The sequence below is a fragment of the Leucopleurus acutus genome (assembly GCF_964270905.1).
Source record: "Leucopleurus acutus genome assembly, chromosome: X".
Taxonomy (NCBI): Eukaryota; Metazoa; Chordata; class Mammalia; order Artiodactyla; family Delphinidae; genus Leucopleurus; species Leucopleurus acutus.
This window is the reverse complement of record NC_139148.1, coordinates 111,171,706-111,190,924: the sequence shown is the minus strand read 5'-3', so window position 1 is coordinate 111,190,924 and position 19,219 is coordinate 111,171,706. Positions and strand designations below refer to the sequence as shown.

The following is a 19,219-nucleotide window of genomic DNA, read 5'->3' as shown; positions in this document are numbered from 1 at the left end:
TGTATCATTGATATTCCCAAATTGCTTTCTAGAAAGATATTATTTTAGTCTGCTTGGGCTGCCATAACACAGTACTGTAGATGGGGTGGCTTAAACAAATTTCTCATGGCTTTGGAGACTGGAAGTCCAAGATCAGGGTGCCGGGAGGATTGGTTTCTGGTGAGGCCTTTCTCCCTAGCTTGTAGATGGAGTCGTCTTGCTGTGTCCTCACATGACCCTTTCTGTGTGAGTGGAGAGAGAGAGAGAGAGAAGAGGGATCTCTGGGTGTCTCTTCCTCTTGTAATACCAGACCTATCGGATTAGGGCCCCACCCTTATGACTTCATTTAAACTTAATTACCTCCATAAAGGCCCTCTCTCCAAACACAGTCACACTGCAGGGGTGTTAAGACTTCAACTTACAGATTTTGTGGAGGGCACAATTTTTAACTTTGGCATCCCATCATCAATGAATGAGAGCTCCCATTTCATCTTATTGCCAACACCAGATACACACACCACACACACACACACACACACACACACTTGCATGAACGTGTCATTGCTAATTTAATAAATATATCATTGTTTTACTTTGCATTTCTTTGAAAAAATTTTAATATATGGACATTTTAATTTTTTATGAGTTTTAAAAAATATTTATTTTATTTATTTATTTTTATTAATTTTTTTGGCTGCATCGGGTCTTAGTCATGGCACACAGGATCTTCGTTGAGGCATGCAGGATCTTCTGTTATGGCACGCAGTCTCTTCGTTGCGGTGCTCGGGCTTCTATCTAGTTGCAGCATGCAGGTTTTCTCTCTCTTGTTGTGGTGCGTGGGCTCTGTAGTTTGCGGCACACAGGCTCTCTTGTTGAGGCGCGCAAGCTCAGTAGTTGTGGCACACGGACTTAGCTGCCCCGCGGCATGTGGGATCTTAGTTCCCCAACCAGGGATGGAACCCGCGTCTCCTGCATTGGAAGGCGATTCTTTACCACTGGACCACCAGGGGAGTCCTATGAGTTTTCTATTCTTGTACTTGGACCATTTTTTGGTTGGAGTTCTTAATTGCCAATAAATCTACATTTTTATTTGAGGGTTTAGCTGCTTTATATTTTATCCGATTTTTTTTTTATTTTTTTGGGGTACGCGGGCCTCTCACTGTTGTGGCCTCTCCTACTGAGGAGCACAGGCTCCGGACGTGCAGGGTCAGCGGCCATGGCTCATGGGCCCAGCCGCTCCGCGGCATGTGGGATCTTCCCGGACCGGGGCACGAACCAGCGTCCCCCGCATCAGCAGGCGGACTCCCAACCACTGTGCCGCCAGGGAACCCCCAGATATTTTTGCTTATACAAAAAAGAAATCATTTTTAAATGTTATTTATCCTTTGATATTAAACTTATTTACCTTTAAAATACAGCAAAGTGTACAGGGTTAATATATATGAACATCCATACTAATCATATGTTTAATGCTCATCATATGTTCATAAAAACTGTTTATCGTTTGGATGCATTGATTTGCTGGCAGTGAAATGTAGGTAGTGGCAAGGTTAATGCGGAATCTTTTCAGCTATTGCTTGCTCTGAATTAACAAATGCATCAGTGTTTCCTGAGACGCCCTCCTCAGAACTCTGATCCCACAAGATGTCCTTTGAGAAGGAAGTTCTGCTGTTTGAATAGCTTGGGGAATTGCTTGCTTCTTACATCGCCTACCCTAGTGGTTGACAGTGCTCATTAGGAACTTAAAGGCTATGAGCAGCCCTGTAGAAAAGAAATCTGTTTGACTTTTGTAAACTGAGTACTTCCAAAATGTGCTTTGACAATAGGACATCCTCTTATTTTTTTGTTTATGTGATTTTTGTTAACTTTTTGTTTCAAAATACTTACAGTTCACAGGAAGCTGTAAAGAAATGTACAGGGAGGGCCCATGCACCCTTCACCAAGTTTTCCCAGATGGTAACATATTCCATAAATACAGTACAGTGTCACAACCAGGAAATTGACATTAGTACCATCCACAGAGCTTATTCAGATTTCATTGGTTATAGATGCACTTGTGTGCGTGTGGGGGGGGGTGCGCACACACGTGTGTGTAGTTCAGTGCAATTTTATCACACATAGATACGTGTAACTAGCACCACCGCAAGACTTCCTTGTGCTAGCTCTTTATAGTCACACCCACTCTCCCCCCTTTCCCTAGCCCCTGGCAACCATTGATATGTTCTCCATTTCTAAACTTCCATTTAAGGATGCTATATAAATGGAACAATATGGTATGTAACCTTTTGAGATTGGCTTTTTTCACTCAGCGTCATTCCATTGAGGTTCATCCAGGTTGTTGCATATACCAATATTTCTTTCCTTTTTATTGCTGAGTAGTATTTCAAAGTATGGATGTACCACAGTTTGTTTACCCATTTACCCACTGAATGATATTTATCCACTTCTCATATTTTTGGTGGAATATACTCTGTATGACTATTGTTCTGAAGAATACCAACTTAGAAATTCTGTGTCACAAAAATGATACAGTTAAAGAATTACCACTTTTTAAAGATTGTGCCAGGGTTGAAGAAATTAAAAGTCTTGTATTAATTGGTTTAGGAATTCCAGAGACGCTGTAATACTCTGATTTCATTGATTGAGAAAGAAAATATGGAAATTGAGGAAAGAGAGAGAGCAGAAAAGAAGAAACGGGCAACTAAAACTCCAATGGTAAAATTTTCAGCATTTTCCTAACTTTTAGGTAGATCCCATTTTTTTTACATAATTAAAATGCCTATATTATGTTTAATGCCATAGTGATGCCTATTATAAAAACTGGTTTTATGAAATGCTGATTTGTTTTTTGACAGAAAAAGAATTACACTACAACCACATGCTTCCTATTTGTTTGTAGAACATATGGTTAGGAACTCCCGTAGTAACAGGGCTCAGTATTTTTAAAAAATTCCTCATGACTTTTAAGCAGAAGTATAATGCAAGTAAAATCCTTTGAATTGAGACCAGAGTTGTCATGGGGAGTAGGAGAGGGGTGGGGTGGGGTGGGACTGAGTTTGAAACTGGGAGTTCTGATTTGATCAAATAAGTTTTCTGTTCTTTGTGGAACTATGAGTGCAAATAAGAACTTTGAGGAGACAGCAAAGCTTTACTTGGTTTACTTGGTAATAAGTTAACTGTTGAATAATAAGATGACTTAATTTTAATTCAGTCAGGTTGCCTTGTATAGTTACAATTTCAAATACTCTTTAATAGATCATATTATTTGAGTGTGGTTAAGTAAACTACCATATTTCATCAAGTCTAAGATGCCTTCCATTGTAAGACACAGCATTATTTTATGTGCCACTAAGAAGAACTGCTCCAAGTAACTATGATTTGTCATCAATTATAGGATGCATCCCGATTTCAGAGATGCTAAAGTGGGAAACAAATGTGCATCATAGAATATATGAAATATGGTATGTTAACATCTGTCATAAGATTTAAAAAATAATACACTCATAAATAACATTTTTCCCGGAAAACTTTAAGTATTAAGTAGTCCTTTAAGATAAGCATACATTTATAGTGCCATGTGTAAGTAGAAACTTGATGACTATTTTTGATGGGTATTTTATGTCTTTTCTTAAAAAGAAACATGTTTGGAGGTTATTTTACATTGGGTTACATAGTTTGTTGGGCTATATAGAACATTAAATGTGAGTATAACATTTAAGTGAATATTCATGTTAAAATTTTTTTTTAATGCATTTACATCCTAGATTTAACATTGTTGGGCCATTTAAAAATGTGCATATTGGAGCAGAACATTAAATCTGTTTCCATTTTAGTCACAGAAAAGAAAAGCAGAGTCAGCTACTGAGAGCTCTGGAAAGAAGGATGTCAAGAAGGTGAAATCCTAAAGCCTAGAAATAAAGTTTTAAATGGGAAACTGCTATTTTCTTGTTCCCATCTTCAAATGCTAATGCCAGTTCCAGTGTATTCATGGTACTCTAAGAAAAATCTCTTTGGTTTTGATTTCTTGCATATTTTATATATTTTACAATGCTTTCTACATGAAATGTGTAGCTTTATATTTTATGCATTCTAGTATTTTTGTGTACTGTATTTTGTGCATTTCATGTCTTCATCAAAATCCTCTCAGTCCTTGTTCTTTTGAAGCTTGTGCTGAGGTTTTAGCTTTTCTATGTTTTATATGCCGCTGCTTTGAAAGAGAACCTAGATTCTATAGCTGTATTATTGTTGTTTCATACTTTAAATTTATATGGCTGTGGAAAATTGAATTAAAATGATTTGAGGAGAAAGACTTTTTCACTTCTTTGTTGCTTTCTTTTCTATTGAGTATGGGCTTGTACGTGTTACTGCATACTGTGATTAGCATAATAATTGTTTCTTTGAGGTCATCTAAATATTTTTTTCCTAAAGGAATAAAGGGTGAGAACAGAAAAAATTTAAAAAACTAATATTTGATACTGTGCTTGCTGTCAGTATGCATTACATTTAAATTATTCTCTAAATATTCAAGTGGGAAAGTATAATAAAGAAACGTCTATAAGAAATTTAATTATTTCCTGTTTTTTGTGCAGTAGAAAATAGTTGTTTACTGAATTGAATTGCTCACAACTATGTATTTGGTTGAAAGTTAAAGCTTTGCTTGCTGACTTGTGCCTGATCTTTTGTCCCATAGAGCCAGTCCAGGGGAGTCTGGGTATAACACGTAGATTTATTAACAACTAAGTTAAGAGTATGAAGTAAGTGCTGTGCATGCAGAAGAAAGGGGGAGGCTCTTCCATAGGAATACAAGTACGGTCAGATAACAGATAATCTCAGAGCGTCAGAGGCTTTGCACACCACGAGCTTCTACCTTTCCCACACCACAGACCCCACGCTGGGAGGAGATCTGCTCCACACAGTCCCTCAAGGCTCAAGGCTGACTGAGGCTCCGCTGTTTTACAGCTGTACCATCTGGAACATGTGGCCTATTCAGCTGCCGCTGTAGGAGAAAAAGAGGCTGGAGAATCGCATATAGGCTCTTTATTGCCTCAGCCCAGAAGTGACAAATGTCACATCCATTTATATTTCATTGTCCAAAACTAGTCACATGGTCCTGTGTATGTGCAAGAGGACTGGCAAATGTAGGGGAACAAATGGAATGTTTTTACGTTACTGCCCCTGCCACAGGGGCTGTTACACGAAACCGTTAGTGTGTGATTAATCAGAGTCAAGGTCAGGTTATAAGGGAACAGGGAAAATGGATCAGAACCTAGTGTGAAACACATGGCAAATAAGCAAAGCTGGGAATGCAGGACAGTGGTGTTTGTTATCAAAACAAAATTGGGGCCACTAAAGAGTTGCTCTCTCCCCCTCCCAAGCTCTTTTGCATTTCCTATCGGACTCTATTTAGTGTACCACTGGCAAACCTTGGGTAGCCCTGAGTGCAAGTCAGCGTCTTTCACATCCTCATTCTCATTGGGGTTCTGCAACATATGAATAGATCTTCTAGAATGACAACCCACTGTCTGCTGGACTCTTCCAAGTCTTTTTTCATTGTCCAGACTTCATATTTCTTACTGCCATGCTCCTGATAGGATTCTTCTTACTCTTTCCACTATTAGGACTTGGACTCTTGTACTCTGTTGGAGGTTGGTTGAAATTAGGGTGCTATTAAGAGATGAGTTTACAATGATATTAGGTCAAGGGACCCAGAGATATCCAAATCTGTCCTTGGCCTAACTGCCCTTTCTATAAGGTCCACAAAAGAGGCAAAGGTAAGCAAAGTAATACTTCACTAGCTGGTGCTTTGGCTCCAAACTTCAATCCAGAACTATTAAGCCCAAAATGAAATCTTGCAGTTTTCCACTCCAATGAGATTAAAAGTTCCAGTCATCTGAGATGGAGAAAATTATACCTTAGAGGGTCTTATTAACACCCCCAAGTTCTGTGCACTGAAAAATAGCCCAGTGAGGGTACTGGACTCCGATCAATCAGTTCAGCATTTCTTGGGGAGAAATGAAGATGGAGGGTGGGAGCAGGTACAATTAGGGTCTTTGAACTTCTTTCACGGAAGCTTAACAATCTCTACTTCTTGTTCTTTCTCTGTTAACCCAAAGGGGTTAATGGCTAAGCTGTATGTGACCATCTACTTTAAGAGAGAAAATCTGCAGGTAAGTTCTGTCAGTCTTTTCATGGGGCCATTTCCCTGGCTATATCATGGCTCTTTCTTGGACCAAAGAGATGTGAAATCTAGGTCTCCTAGATTATGTACAGTGCATTGTTGAACATAGCCTACCAAGGAGGTCCATACAGTGAACACCTGATGGTAGCACAGTCCAACCAATACAATGTTGGGGATGCAGAATGCCCCAAGTCTCTATTTGAAACCCCTCTTATTGTCAGTTTTCCACAGAGAAATTAAAGTGTCACAGAAGATTTAAAACTCCCAACAAATAAATCCCACTTCACACAAGAGGCCTAGACTGATAGGATAGTAACACTAGACCTGGCTGCCGTGTTGGATTGAGGGAGCAGGATAGTCAGTTTACTGAGTCAGCTGCTCAGAGACCAGAAGCAGCAGAAGAGAGTGCTGTTATCTATGAATACAATTTGTCAAATGCACGGTGATGCAGCCCACCAGTAAAAGCGGTCTACAGATTGTCCTGGAATCTGACCCAACCTGCTTCTTTGTTTGGAGAATGTGAAGGAGGGAAGTGAGTAGAAGTACAGGGACTCTGAGTGGTTTCCTTTACTCAGGGCCTCTCTGTAGAAGACAAGAGGTGAATAGGTTTCCCAGTAACCCTCAGGCTCCCACAGAGGCCCTAGTAAAGCATCTATCTGTTTTGATCCATTGGATACTTGGGCCCTAATTTCCTTAGAATCAAAAGAAGGCAGAGACCTCAGAAATCTCTCACTTTCATCGTAGCTGCTTGTCTCTCAGTCTTTATCACACAGTTCCTTCTGGCTCCCTGGCCTACCAGTGCTTATGCTGTCTGGAATTCTTATCAGATTACACATTCTCCCATGAAATAAGCCCCCAAATTTGGTCCATTGTATGAGACCTCCTAGTTAAGAGAAGTTGTTATCAGATTCTTATCAGATAACACATTCTCCCATGAAATAAGCCCCCAAATTTGGTCCATTGTATGAGACCTCCTAGTTAAGAGAAGTTGTTGGACTAGAATCTTTGCAGCTGTCTTAGTTGCTGGGTGTTTGGTTTGAAAAGCCTCTACCTAACTCGCGAAACTATCTACTGTCACCAAAATGAAATGCTATTTTTCCCAGTTATTGGCAAAGGTCCCCAGTGTGGTCTATTGTTTCTCTATGGTGCAGTAGCCAATGCAGCTAGTAGAGATTCCCGGGCCAGTTTCAATGATGATGCTGGTGTGCGCATGCTTTCTCTCCAGGTGTTTTTTTGAAATCCTCCAGTTGCCGTCAAATTTCAAACTCCTATCAGTATTCTACCCCGTGTCTCCTTCATTTAGTCTGCCTAAGCTACCCTCCCCCATAGACAAGCGGTGAGATTTTCCTGTGGTTCAGGTACACGTAGTTGTTCCCTATCCCTCCGCCGTATTATTTCTGTGTGCTCCAGCTGATTTCTAACTGCCAGTATCTTTTTATCTGAGGGCTTTATCAGAGGCCTTGAAGGCTTTTCTACCCTTTGCACAGCAGGCTGGAAGAGGGTTAACACCTCAGAGTGGATTGGAGTTGGTGTGTAAGTGCAACAGCTCTCGCGCCCCTTAAGCAAGGTCACTCTAAGGTATGTCATCTGTATGGTTCCCCAGAGTTTACTCCTGGGATGAAGCTCCGGTCTCCCGCAGTAGTGGCTGTGTTGATAACATGCTCCTTATTGACTGTTTTCATTTCCCTGTCTCACTTCCTCACTCCGGTCTTGAGTGTTTTCTGGGGCCAACTCCTAAATAAACTACTTGCATTAGAATCTTTGTCTCAGGGTCTGCTTCTGAGGAAACCCAAATTAATACACTCACCTTGCATGCGTAGCTCTTCTTAGCCCTTAGTTATTTCATAAAAAGGTGTGGTGTGTTTAAGGAGAATAATGACTGGATAGTATATCATTGATCTGTTCTTAGAAGATCTACCCCTGTGTGGACAGTGTGTGATGTGACTGGCCCAGGATATTTTGCACTGGTACAAAGTACTGGGTTCTCATTTCTCTCCATTAACAAACCAGACTTTCTTGTAAGAATCACTGATAGCTATGGTACTGGGAATTATTATCAGGCAGAAGTTAAAGGTTCCCAAGTTTTGGTATGACCAAAGCTAGTACCCGGGCTATTGTCTCTTTAAGTGTTCTCCATGCTGGTTGGTGCCCCTTTGCTGTAGCACTGGTTCATTTAGGTAATTGGACCACGTGTTGGCCTTTCTCATTGTACTGTGCCATGTGACCATTACAGAAGCCTGGTGATAGCAGGCCTTTCTTTTTCATCTGTTGGTCTAGTGACCTGATTATTTGTCCCTTTCCTGATACATTGCTTTCCCACTGGGGAAACTTTCATCTAGGCCACTGTAGTCAGATTCAAGCTATATCTTTCCCTTGACTTTCAACCTTGCCTTCCATATTGCCCCCAAGGTATGCTTGGCTAATCTCTGATCTTCCTTCTGTGACATGATACTAGATTTGTCTATATGTAGGACTATCAATTTATGTGGCCTGTTTTTTAGGGTCTCCATATATCTATATCTATGGGAGGTTGATGGTGAGTACTATTTATGTCCAACTGTCTACCCTCATCATGAATACAGTTTTGAACTAACATATCTCCTTCAGTGGTAGACACTAAAGCCTATTTGCTATATCCAAGACAGAAAAGATCTTTGAATAAGGTCCCATCTTTGCTAGAGTATTTGGTATGTGACCATCATCTCAATTGGGATTGATACCTCTGTTCTAGAATCAACTGTAAGTCTCCAAATGCCGCTTAGTTTTTGTACTGGCCATATGAGAGCATTGCCAAAATATGGTAATTTACCCATTTTCTACTAAGATTGGCATGGTATTCCATCTGCTGTTTCCCAGTGTGTGTTGGATAGATGGCCGCCCTTACATTCATGATAACTGATTACAGTTAGGTCTGGTTATATCTTTGTATGCCCTTTTTTCCTTTCGTATGTGTCCATCATGGTTTCTGAGACCTCAGTGTTTCTTCTTTTCCTTAATTTCCTAATTCTTTCCTAGTTTGCCTTCCGTCACTCCTAGAGCTCAAATTATCTCCTGGACAAGAGTTTTTAGTTCATTTAAAATATCCTGTAATCATGTTACCTGGTGAAGGCCTTCTACTGTGTCTGGGCCAATCCAATTCTCACAGCCAGGGCGTTCTAGGTATAGGCATTATTTAAAGTCTTTTTGACTTTTGGACTTGTTTTTTCTTTCCTGAAATTTTCCTCTCCAACTCAGTCCACGAGGCTACCTTCCCCAGGCAGTAAAGGCCTCAATCTTTGTTACTAGTGAGCTCTACCTCGCTGCAGTGATTGCATCCCACGGTGGAAGTCCCTGAAATCCACAACCACGATTGGAGCTTGGCCAATGCTCACTGAAGAGACGTGATCATAACAGCCATTGCAAGGAATGTATTGTCTCCTGATTAAACCTTGCAAATCACTAACAGTTATTTCTTGTTACTCTATCCCTTTGTCTTCTTTCTACAAATTCGTAGATTAGGATTTAGATGATGCCCAAATCAGAGTCAGCGTGAGAACATATGGTGGAGAAGGGACTCAGAAAACTTCAGAGAAGACACACGATACCCCAGAATTTTATCTCATCATCATTTTCTCTTTATCCCTGGGTGCAGGTTAAAACAAGATTAAGAGGAACAGACTCTGAACCTGCCATCTAGTTGGCCATATGACTGTTTGGATCTAACCATCCAATAGGCCAAAAATGTCACACTGCTTCTTTTAGGGAGACCTAGGTCGTGTTGCAGACCTTGCTGCTTCTGTACTTTGAAGTCAGGAACAAGGCTAGCTCCTAAAATGATTATTTGCACCAATACCAACACCCGCCTGTTACTCATGGGAGATTATAGTCTGTGCTTGCAGAATAGTGCTTCAAGTCTGGAAACGGAACCTCAATCTCTTTTGTGGGACTTTGCTCTCTAAATGTCCGTTTCTGCTCTGTCTACTGAGACCATGTCAGTGTTAGGAGTGGAGATAAGGTCCAGGTACTACTAAGGGATGGAATTATGGTGGTATTAGGCCAGGGAACTCAGGAATACTTAAATTGTGCCTTGGCCCTACCCCTCTTGGTGTTCCACAAGGGATGCATATGCATGAAAGAGTGTCAAAAGAATGCAAAGTAACATTTTATTAACTTGCACATTGGCTCCAAACCCTAGTTCAGGACTCTACTGAGCTGGGCTTGATCACAAGGCAGCTTAGGGTAGAGGCAGCCTGGAACTCAGAACCAAAGCAGGATGAATAGCGTAACATTTCCCTTAGGCAAAAATCAAATCTCAGAATTTGCCACTACTATGAGAAAAGAACTCACAGCTACCAGCTCCAGAGGGAATGAATCCGGAAAGAGGCATTCCATCCATATGGGGTTGTTTATATTCTCAAGGCTCCACCCACGAGAAACTGTGATTCAGCAAGTGTTCGGGAATCTTACTTATCACTTCGGCATTCCTCCACGACTCCTGTAAGAGATAGGAAGAGGACCAGAGAGGAGCTCTGAACCCCTTCCCCTGGAGGCCAATATGGACACTATGCTACACTGTCTAGATGCTCAGCTTCTGTAGCCAGGTCAGTTCCTATGGCCTGTGGTTGATTCCATGTTGGTATATGGCTGGAACACTGATGAGCGTAAAAGGTATCACAAGAAGTACCATTATAATAAGAATGCAAACTTGATGACTTCTCATGAGAATTGTATCACCTATGTGGGGTTTCTTATTTACCATATTTTGTGATTATTGGTGAGACAATTTGTCAGTGAACATGAGTCCTTGAGAACAGTGGTTAATTGTATGACAGTGTCACAGTATTTTGAGTCTTCTGGGAGGTGGCAACTGTTGCTGGTCATGATAGTAGGAGAAAAAGGGATTCTTTCATATGCTGTATTATAAATGCACATCTACTGCTAAAATTTGAATATGGATGGACTGTGTCTTTAAAAGATTCACTTTTATTTTATAGTTAAGAAAAGCAATATAAACCACGTGTGAATAATTTACGTGCCATAATTTTCTTCATGTGGAGACCTTCCCCAATGCTAGGTGCTGGCAAGATGCACTGCCCAAGCCTCAGGGAACTGTTAACTAGTGGTTGTATCTCCCAGGTGCAGGGCTTTGGACTTAATATGCTAAGGAGAATATTCGGAATTGTCACCTTCAGGCTTTGATGATACCTGAGCTTGGTTTGGCTTTATTTTAGTTAGGCTCTGCATCAGTTAGCTTTTGCTACAAGCCACTCTAAAACTTAGTGGCTTAAAACAACCATTTATGTAACTCACAATTCTGTAGGTTGGGCTCAGGTGGGTGGTTCTTTTGGTCTTGACCGGGCTCACTCACATGTCTACTACGGTCAGTTAGGTGACCCCGGTTGTGGGGAGTCACTCGTTGTTGGCTTGGGCAATGGGGGTAACTTCACCACATGTCTCTTTATCATCCAGCAGGTTAGCTGGGGCTTGTTCACACAGCAGCTTGGCAGGGATCCAAAAGAAAGAGCAAGATCTTGCAAGGCCTTCTTGAGGCCCAGGCTTGGATTTCGTTCTAGATTCTACTGGTCAAAGCGAATCACAAGGCCAGACCAGATTCAAGGGATAGGGAAATTGACTCCATTTCTCGAGGGGAGATGCTGCAAAGTTACATTGCAAAAGGTCTGGATACAAGATGGGGGTGGAGGGGAATCTACCATGAGCTTCTGCTGTTGAGGTGTCCTGTTTTATAGTTAGTGTGCAAATAACAGTCCTCTAGTAGTACCCCAAATTATAACATTGAGTCCCCTTGTACACAGCTCAATGGAAAGTCCAGAGTCAGTCACTTAGAACCTTCCTTCCTGATGTGTCCGTGAAGGGCACAAAGATATTTGGTACCTGCCTTTTTGACTCTACCATTTGAACTAGTAGCGTTTTTGAGCCAATAATTTGGATCCCCCATCTATTTAGCTACAAGAACATTTGGATGCCCTGTTTCTGAGTACAAGCATGTATATCACAATTATGCTAAAAGAGACAGAGACTGCCAATTGCCTCCCAATATACATCTTTTACTTCTTGCTTAGTAATAAGAATATCTATTTTCAGATGTTCACATTGCCACTTGGCTAAAAGACTGTATTACCCAGTTCCCTTTGTGGCTAGGTATGGCTGCATACTAAATTTCGACCAGTGAGATGTAAACAGAAGTGACATTGCAACTTCTGGACAGTGTCCTTAAAAGGAGAGGTCTTCTTCCTTTCCTCTTTCCTGCTAGTTGGAATGTGGCTATTATGGCTGGAGTTTGAGCAACCATCTTGAGTTATATGGACGCACGTCAAGGATGGTGTAGCAGCTGGATAGAAGGAGCCTGGGTCCCTGATGACCATGGTACTGCCTGGCCAGCCCTTGGGTGCTCCCACTTCCAGACTTTATCTTGAGAGAGAAGTAGTTTTCCATCTGTTTAAGCCACTGTTTTTGATTTTTGTTGTCATTGGTATATGGAGCTATATCCTAACTAATACCCCAACATTGGTGATTTTTCTTATTGAGCAAATTTTTACTGAAACAAATTCCCTTAAGCCAACTAAAGTCCTTGATCGATTTTCTAAACTGTACAGATTTTTTCCATTTGTATTTTTATTCTACTGAGAGTATTTTCATTGGGATTCATTAGTTTCATTTTAAGTTTACAGTAAGGATTTGCTTTATCAATAAACTATTTTTCATAGTAAAACTTCCTTTGCATTGTAAATTGTGAACATTATTTTTATCAAAGTCTGTTTCCTTCGGTCAAATTTTACATGTCTAAATTTTTTAAGAACGTGTGATTTTTCTGTAAAATTATAGTCAGTAAAAAATTTTATCTTGTGCAGTTTCACAACTTGCCATGTTTTTCTATGGTGGTTATTTCCACCAAGTCTAAATTTTCTCAGGTCAGTTTTCAGTTTCCAGTGTTACAAATGACATGTCTTTTTTTCAGTTTTTTGCTTCTAATAAATTTTACCCTGTGCTGTTTTAGACATTGACCATTTTATCTTTTGTTGATTAGGTCTACCAGTTATATTTATTATGACTTGGAAATTGATATTAATTTCTTAGTGATTCCGTGAGGAATTGTGAGCACCTCCCCTCAGGTGTTCCAGAAATTTCCCATTCTTCAGGGTGGATCTATGCTATTGTGCATCCAATGCTTATGAGTATAATCTTTCCCCTTGTGATTTGTTCCTGGCAATTTCCCTTGGTGCAAATCCTCCTGAATCAAAGTTGCAATTACCATTACCATTACTTTAAATGGGAAAAAAAATGTTATGCATCCCTGAGCCCCCCAATTGACACCCCTTTTGTTAAAATATCACCAAATTTCCATTAAAAGACTCAGGTGGTTTAATAATTAACATTACTTACCATAGTACAACTTAAACAGGCAGTTTCTCCTAATATAATTATGGCTAGTTACCTGTTCTTCTTAAACTTCTTGTAGATATTTTACACTCAACATTTAAAACTCTATTACCCCTCCAAAATCATAAATATGACACTGAAAGTTTATGTCTTTCCACCTTCCATGCAAAATGCACACATACACACAAACATACAATAAAGACAAAATAAATCAATTAAAAGAATTAATTATAGGGGCATGCCAATGCCCTTCAGCTAAAGCCCACTGGGAACACACCTGAGTTGATCAAGTTGGGTTTATTTCTTGTTACAGGGAGGGTGAGGACACACCTTGGGGAACCATGGGGTGTCTCAGTAAGAGGATAGTAGAAAGATCCTATTATAGGATTTGGGCTTTAGTTAGGTAGAGGGAGGGTCTAAGGAAATGAGGGATCATTCTAGGTTGATTCTGTCAGAAATAAGGGACAATTCTATGACTGGGTATCTCAATAAAATCTTTTTTATAGGGAGGGTCAGCTGGAGAGAGAATAAAGCTGTTAACTGGTGAAGAAATAGCAGTTCCTCATTTTAGCCAAGAGGGGGCGGTGTTTGGTAGTCGGTTTGGGACACAGTGACCTTGACTTTTGCTTAAAATTATGAAGTGTCCTTGTTTTGTCTCATATTCTGAGGATAACCTTGTTTGAAGTTAGTTTTATGCAGACTTATTAATGTGCAATAGAAGAATAACATGGCCTAGCTGTGAGCACCAGGCTACCAGCTTTCAGATTTCAGAGGCTGCCTTTTTTTTTCTTTCTTTCTCAGGCACCATGCTGGAGGTTATCATTGCTATAAACTGGTAAAGCAGGAGGATTCTATAACTGGGAAGATTAGCACATGGTGTCTTTCCTCTTCTGGGCTCAGCTGCTTTCAAGGCGTCAAATCCCTAGTTACATTCCAAGAAATGTCTTATAAGTTGAAACAGAGGTATTAAACGGCTAGTAAAATTAAATTCCTCTAACCTGAATGGTCCATACTCTGGGTGGAGGCAAGAGCAAAATTCAGAACAAAAATGTCCTGGGGGTCAAAATGGCAGGGTCAGAATAGAGGCCATAAGAGCAAATGTCCTGTGTTGTCTTGGAATGCCCTAAGGCCCCACATGTTTACCAAGGCCTAAGGCTGGTCCTGCTACTCCTCTCTTGGCACTGGGCCAGAATTCAGATAAACCCTTTTGAGGCTGGAAACCTCCACCTTTGCTACCCTAAGTTGTTTACTTCAGAACAGGCTTCCCATGTCACTTTTTTTTTCTTTCTTTTGGCCACACCGTGCAGGTATGCGGGATCTTAGTTCTCCGACTAGGGATGAAACCCTGGCCCCCTGAAGTGGAAGCACAAAGTCTGAACCGTGGGACCACCAGGGAAGTCCCTCCATGCCACTTTTGCTGCCACTGAAGTTGGCGAGGTTTGTGATTCCTTGATTGCCACTGAGGCCATTACTGGTGCTGGACTGTGCACTGTGCATTGCCACGTGTGATGACTGAGCTGATAAGTCTGGGGCAAAACACTCCCACTCCCATCACTTCCCAGGCCCCTGAGTGAGATCCTCACCCAGGCCACCACTGAGTTAAGGTGCTCTATCAAAAACTGGTTTGGGGAATTCCCTGGTGGTCCAGTGGTTAGGGTTACGCTCTTCCACCACAGGGGGCACGGGTTCAATCCCTGGTCGGGGAACTAAGATCCCACATGCTGTGCGGCATGGCGAAAAAAAACAAAACAAAACAAAAAAAAACTGGTCTGAAATTCGGACACTTGAGCTCTTTAGAAACATTAACTAACTTTTCTTCAGGACACGCACCAGAAGAGCTGGGCTGAGATTGGTTGCTGGGTTTGCCACCGTGCAGACCCAGTCCTTCTGTTCCTCTTTGACTACATTGGGCAAGTTCTGGTCCACTAGTGCCATCTCTTTCTACTCTCATACTGATTTGATCTCAGAAGCTTTGGTGCTCTTTCTGCCACTGGGCCTTGACCAGCGTCACCTGTGTCCATCCCGACAAAGGTCATTAGCTTTACATATTCCTTTTAAAATTTACTAATTTATTATTTATTCATTTGTGCATTCATTCTTCATTTAATTGGACTTCGGGTTAAACTCCTGGGAGAAGGGGTTGTGGCCATGACCCTGTCTCTGACAGAATGCCATTCAAGCTTTGCATCCATAGGCACTGTCTTTCTCTGTCTCTGTTGGTCTGTGTGTATTTCTGTTTCTTTCTTTCATTGTCTTTGTCTTTCTGATGAACTCTGGGTCACCCTCATCCTGTTAATTGTCCTCACGTGCTCTTACACTCAAACTAATTTAAATAGCCCCCTCCTCAGGCATTTCAGTAACTCTGACCATCTAAACACGAAAGGCGACTCTCCTAAGGACACCAGCCAACAGCAATCCAGGTAGTTATGCTTTGCGTCTCTCTCCAGGATTCCATGATGCCTCTCTCACTGTCCCTGTCACTGTCATTCTCTCTCAGTATCTCTGCTTCTCTCTGTGATTAGCCTTAATGGATGGATGGCCTACCGATTTCATTTCCTGGAAGCCCATGCTGTGCAATGCATTCTGTTTTTGTTGTTACTTTGCCTTGCCATGACCCTTCATAGATCCTTCTCCTCCTCAGGGCAATTTTGTTAAGCTTCAGCTGTCATTTCTAACTGCTTCAGCCTTCACCTTTTCTGCTGGGAGACTCACAGGGGTACAGATCATCTTCTACATCAGGTGACATCGTAGGTAAGTGGTTTGATTGACTTGATTGCGCCTGGGTCGGGGGTACACCCTGTGGCTGGAGGACAAGGTCATGTGATATAAAAGTTGGCAGCATGAGCAGCAGAGGGTGCAGGCAGGAAGTGGACTAACAGGCAGTAATTGACATGTCCCTATAGTCTGTTTCTTGCCCGTTGGTACACCAACCTTTCTCCTCCATGCAGGACCAAAGTTGCCTCTGCCTAAAACGGTCTATTACACCTCAGCCACAAACACCTGCTACCCCCACTTCCGGCAGGAAGGCAATGCGATTTTATCTAGAAGTAATATGAAAAGAGCACATTAAAAGCTGCTCATCAGGGCTTCCCTGGTGGCGCAGTGGTTGAGAGTCCGCCTGCCGATGCAGGGGACACGGGTTTGTGCCCCGTCCGAGAGGATCCCACATGCCACGGAGCGGCTGGGCCCGTGAGCCATGGCCGCTGAGCCTGCGCATCCGGAGTCTGTGCTCCGCAACGGGAGAGGCCACAACAGTGAGAGGCCCGCGTACCGCAAAAAAAAAAAGCTGCTCATCAGACTCAGTGCCTATAACTTTTAGGTGGCATCTTCAAATCTTCAATTCCTGGACCTGTCTATGATTCCTCGTTCAGAGTATATACTGCATCCTGCAGCTGCTTGGGGATGGTGGATTTTATACTGGAACTGGTAGGCGTACACACACTGCAGAGAAGTGAGTTCCTTGGTCAGCAAATCTGACCAACTGGAGAATCTGCCTCTGGGAGGACTACCCCTGAGATGCCCTAAGGGCAGCAGCAGTACATTTCCAGGTAATGCTGGCAGTCTTGGCAAAGCCAGCTTGAGGGGGTTGGTTCTCAAACTGGAGCTTGGATTGGAATTACCTGGAAGGCTTATTAAAACAGAGACTGCTGAGCTCCACCCTCAGAGTTTCTGCTTCTGTGGGAATGTGCGTTCTAACACGTTCACAGGTGATATCAATGCTGCTGGTCCAGGATCACACTTTTTTCTTTTTTTTTTTGCAGCAAGAATTTCCTTACATAGTTTTATTTACTATTTTTAAATTTATTTTCGAATTTTTTTTACTTTTCTTTATGCAGCAGGTTCTTATTAGTTATCTATTTTATACATATACATATTAGTGTATATATGTCAATCGCAATCTCCCAATTCATCCCACCCCCCACCCCCGCCCCGCTTTCCCCCCTTGGTGTCCATATGTTTGTTCTCTACATCTGTGTCTCTAGTTCTGCCCTGCAAACCGGTTCCTCTGTACCATTTTTCTAGATTACACATATATGCATTAATATACGATATTTGTTTTGTTCTTTCTGACTTGCTTCACTCTGTATGACAGTCTCTAGGTCCATCCACGTCTCTACAAATGACTCAGTTTCGTTCCTTTTTATGGCTAATAATCCACTGTATATGTACCACATCTTCTTTATTCATTTGTCTGTCGATGGACATTTAGGTTGCTTCCATGTCTCGGCTATTGTAAATAGTGCTACAATGAACATTGGGGTGCATGTGTCTTTTTGAATTATGGTTTTCTCTGGGTATATGCCCAATAGTGGGATTGCTGGGTCATATGGTAATTCTATTTTTAGTTTTTTAAAGAACCTCCATACTGTTCTCCATAGTGGCTGTATCAATTTACATTCCCACCAACAGTACAAGAGGATTCCCTTTTCTCCGCACCCTCTCCAGCATTTGTTGTTTGTGGATTTTCTGATGATGCCCATTCTAACTGGTGTGAGGTGATACCTCATTGTAGTTTTGATTTGCACTTCTCTAATAATTAGTGATGTTGAGCAGCTTTTCATGTGCCTCTTGGCCATCTGTGTATCTTCTTTGGGGAAATGTCTATTTAGGTCTGCCCATTTTCGGATTGAATTGTTTGTTTTTTTAATATTGAGCTGCATGAGCTATTTATATATTTTGGAGATTAATCCTTTGTTGATTTGTTTGCAAATATTTTCTCCCCTTTTGAGAGTTGCCTTTTCGTCTTCTTTATAGTTTCCTTTGCTGTGCAAAAGCTTTGAAGTTTCATTAGGTCCCATTTGTGTATTTTTGTTTGTATTTCCATTACTCCAGGAGGTGGGTCCAAAAAGATCTTGCTGTGATTTATGTCAAAGAATGTTCTTCCTATGTTTTCCTCTAAGAGTTTTATACTGTCTGGTCTTACATTTAGGTCTTCAATCCATTTTGAGTTTATTTCTGTGTATGGTGATAGGGAGTGTTCTAATTTCATTCTTTTACATGTAGCTGTCCAGTTTTCCCAGCACCACTTTTTGAAGAGGCTGTGTTTTCTCCATTGTATATCCTTGCCTCGTTTGTCATAGATTAGTTGACCATAGGTGTGTGGATTTATCTCTGGGCTTTCTATCCTGTTCCATTGATCTATATTTCTGTTTTTGTGCCAGTACCATATTGTCTTGATTACTGTAGCTTTGTAGTATAGTCTGAAGTCAGGGAGTCTGATTCATCCAGCTTCTTTTTTTCCCCTCAAGACTGCTTTGGCTATTCGGGGTCTTTTGTGTCTCCATACAAATTTGAAGATTTTTTTGTTCTAGTTCTGTGAAAAATGCCATTGGTAGTTTGATAGGGATTGCATTGAATCTGTAGATTGCTTTGGGTAGTATAGTCATTTTCACAATCTTGATTCTTCCAATCCAGGAACATGGTATATCTCTCGATCTGTTTGTGTCATCTTTGATTTCTTTTTTAGTGTCTTATAGTTTTCTGAGTACAGGTCTTTTACCTCCTTAAGTAGGTTTATTCCTAGGTATTTTATTTTTTTGTTGCAATGGTGAATGAGACTGTTTCCTTAATTTCTCTTTCTGATTTTTCATTTTTAGTGTATAGGAATGCCAGAGATTTCTGTGCATTAATTTTGTATCCTGCAACTTTACCAAATTCATTGATTAGCTGTAGTAGTTTTCTGGT

The 19,219-nt window shown here is 41.2% G+C and overlaps 1 protein-coding gene across 5 annotated transcripts in view; it reads left to right on the top strand.

The window, feature by feature from the left end:
* Window positions 1-19,219, top strand: part of SMARCA1 (SNF2 related chromatin remodeling ATPase 1) — a gene marked incomplete at its 5' end in the record, with an annotated part of 154,916 nt that overhangs the window by 64,320 nt on the left and 71,377 nt on the right. For 3 of the 5 annotated variants that reach the window (XR_014327116.1, XR_014327117.1, XM_082864640.1), the window contains one exon: window positions 2,584-2,694. Coding sequence is in view for 3 of the 5 variants with exons in the window: in XM_082864640.1 (XP_082720766.1) it covers window positions 2,584-2,694 (111 nt within the window). Of the gene's footprint in view, window positions 1-2,583; window positions 2,695-3,812; window positions 4,326-19,219 lie in introns of those variants that run through there. The other 2 variants (XM_082864642.1, XM_082864641.1) reach the window with 1 other exon arrangement.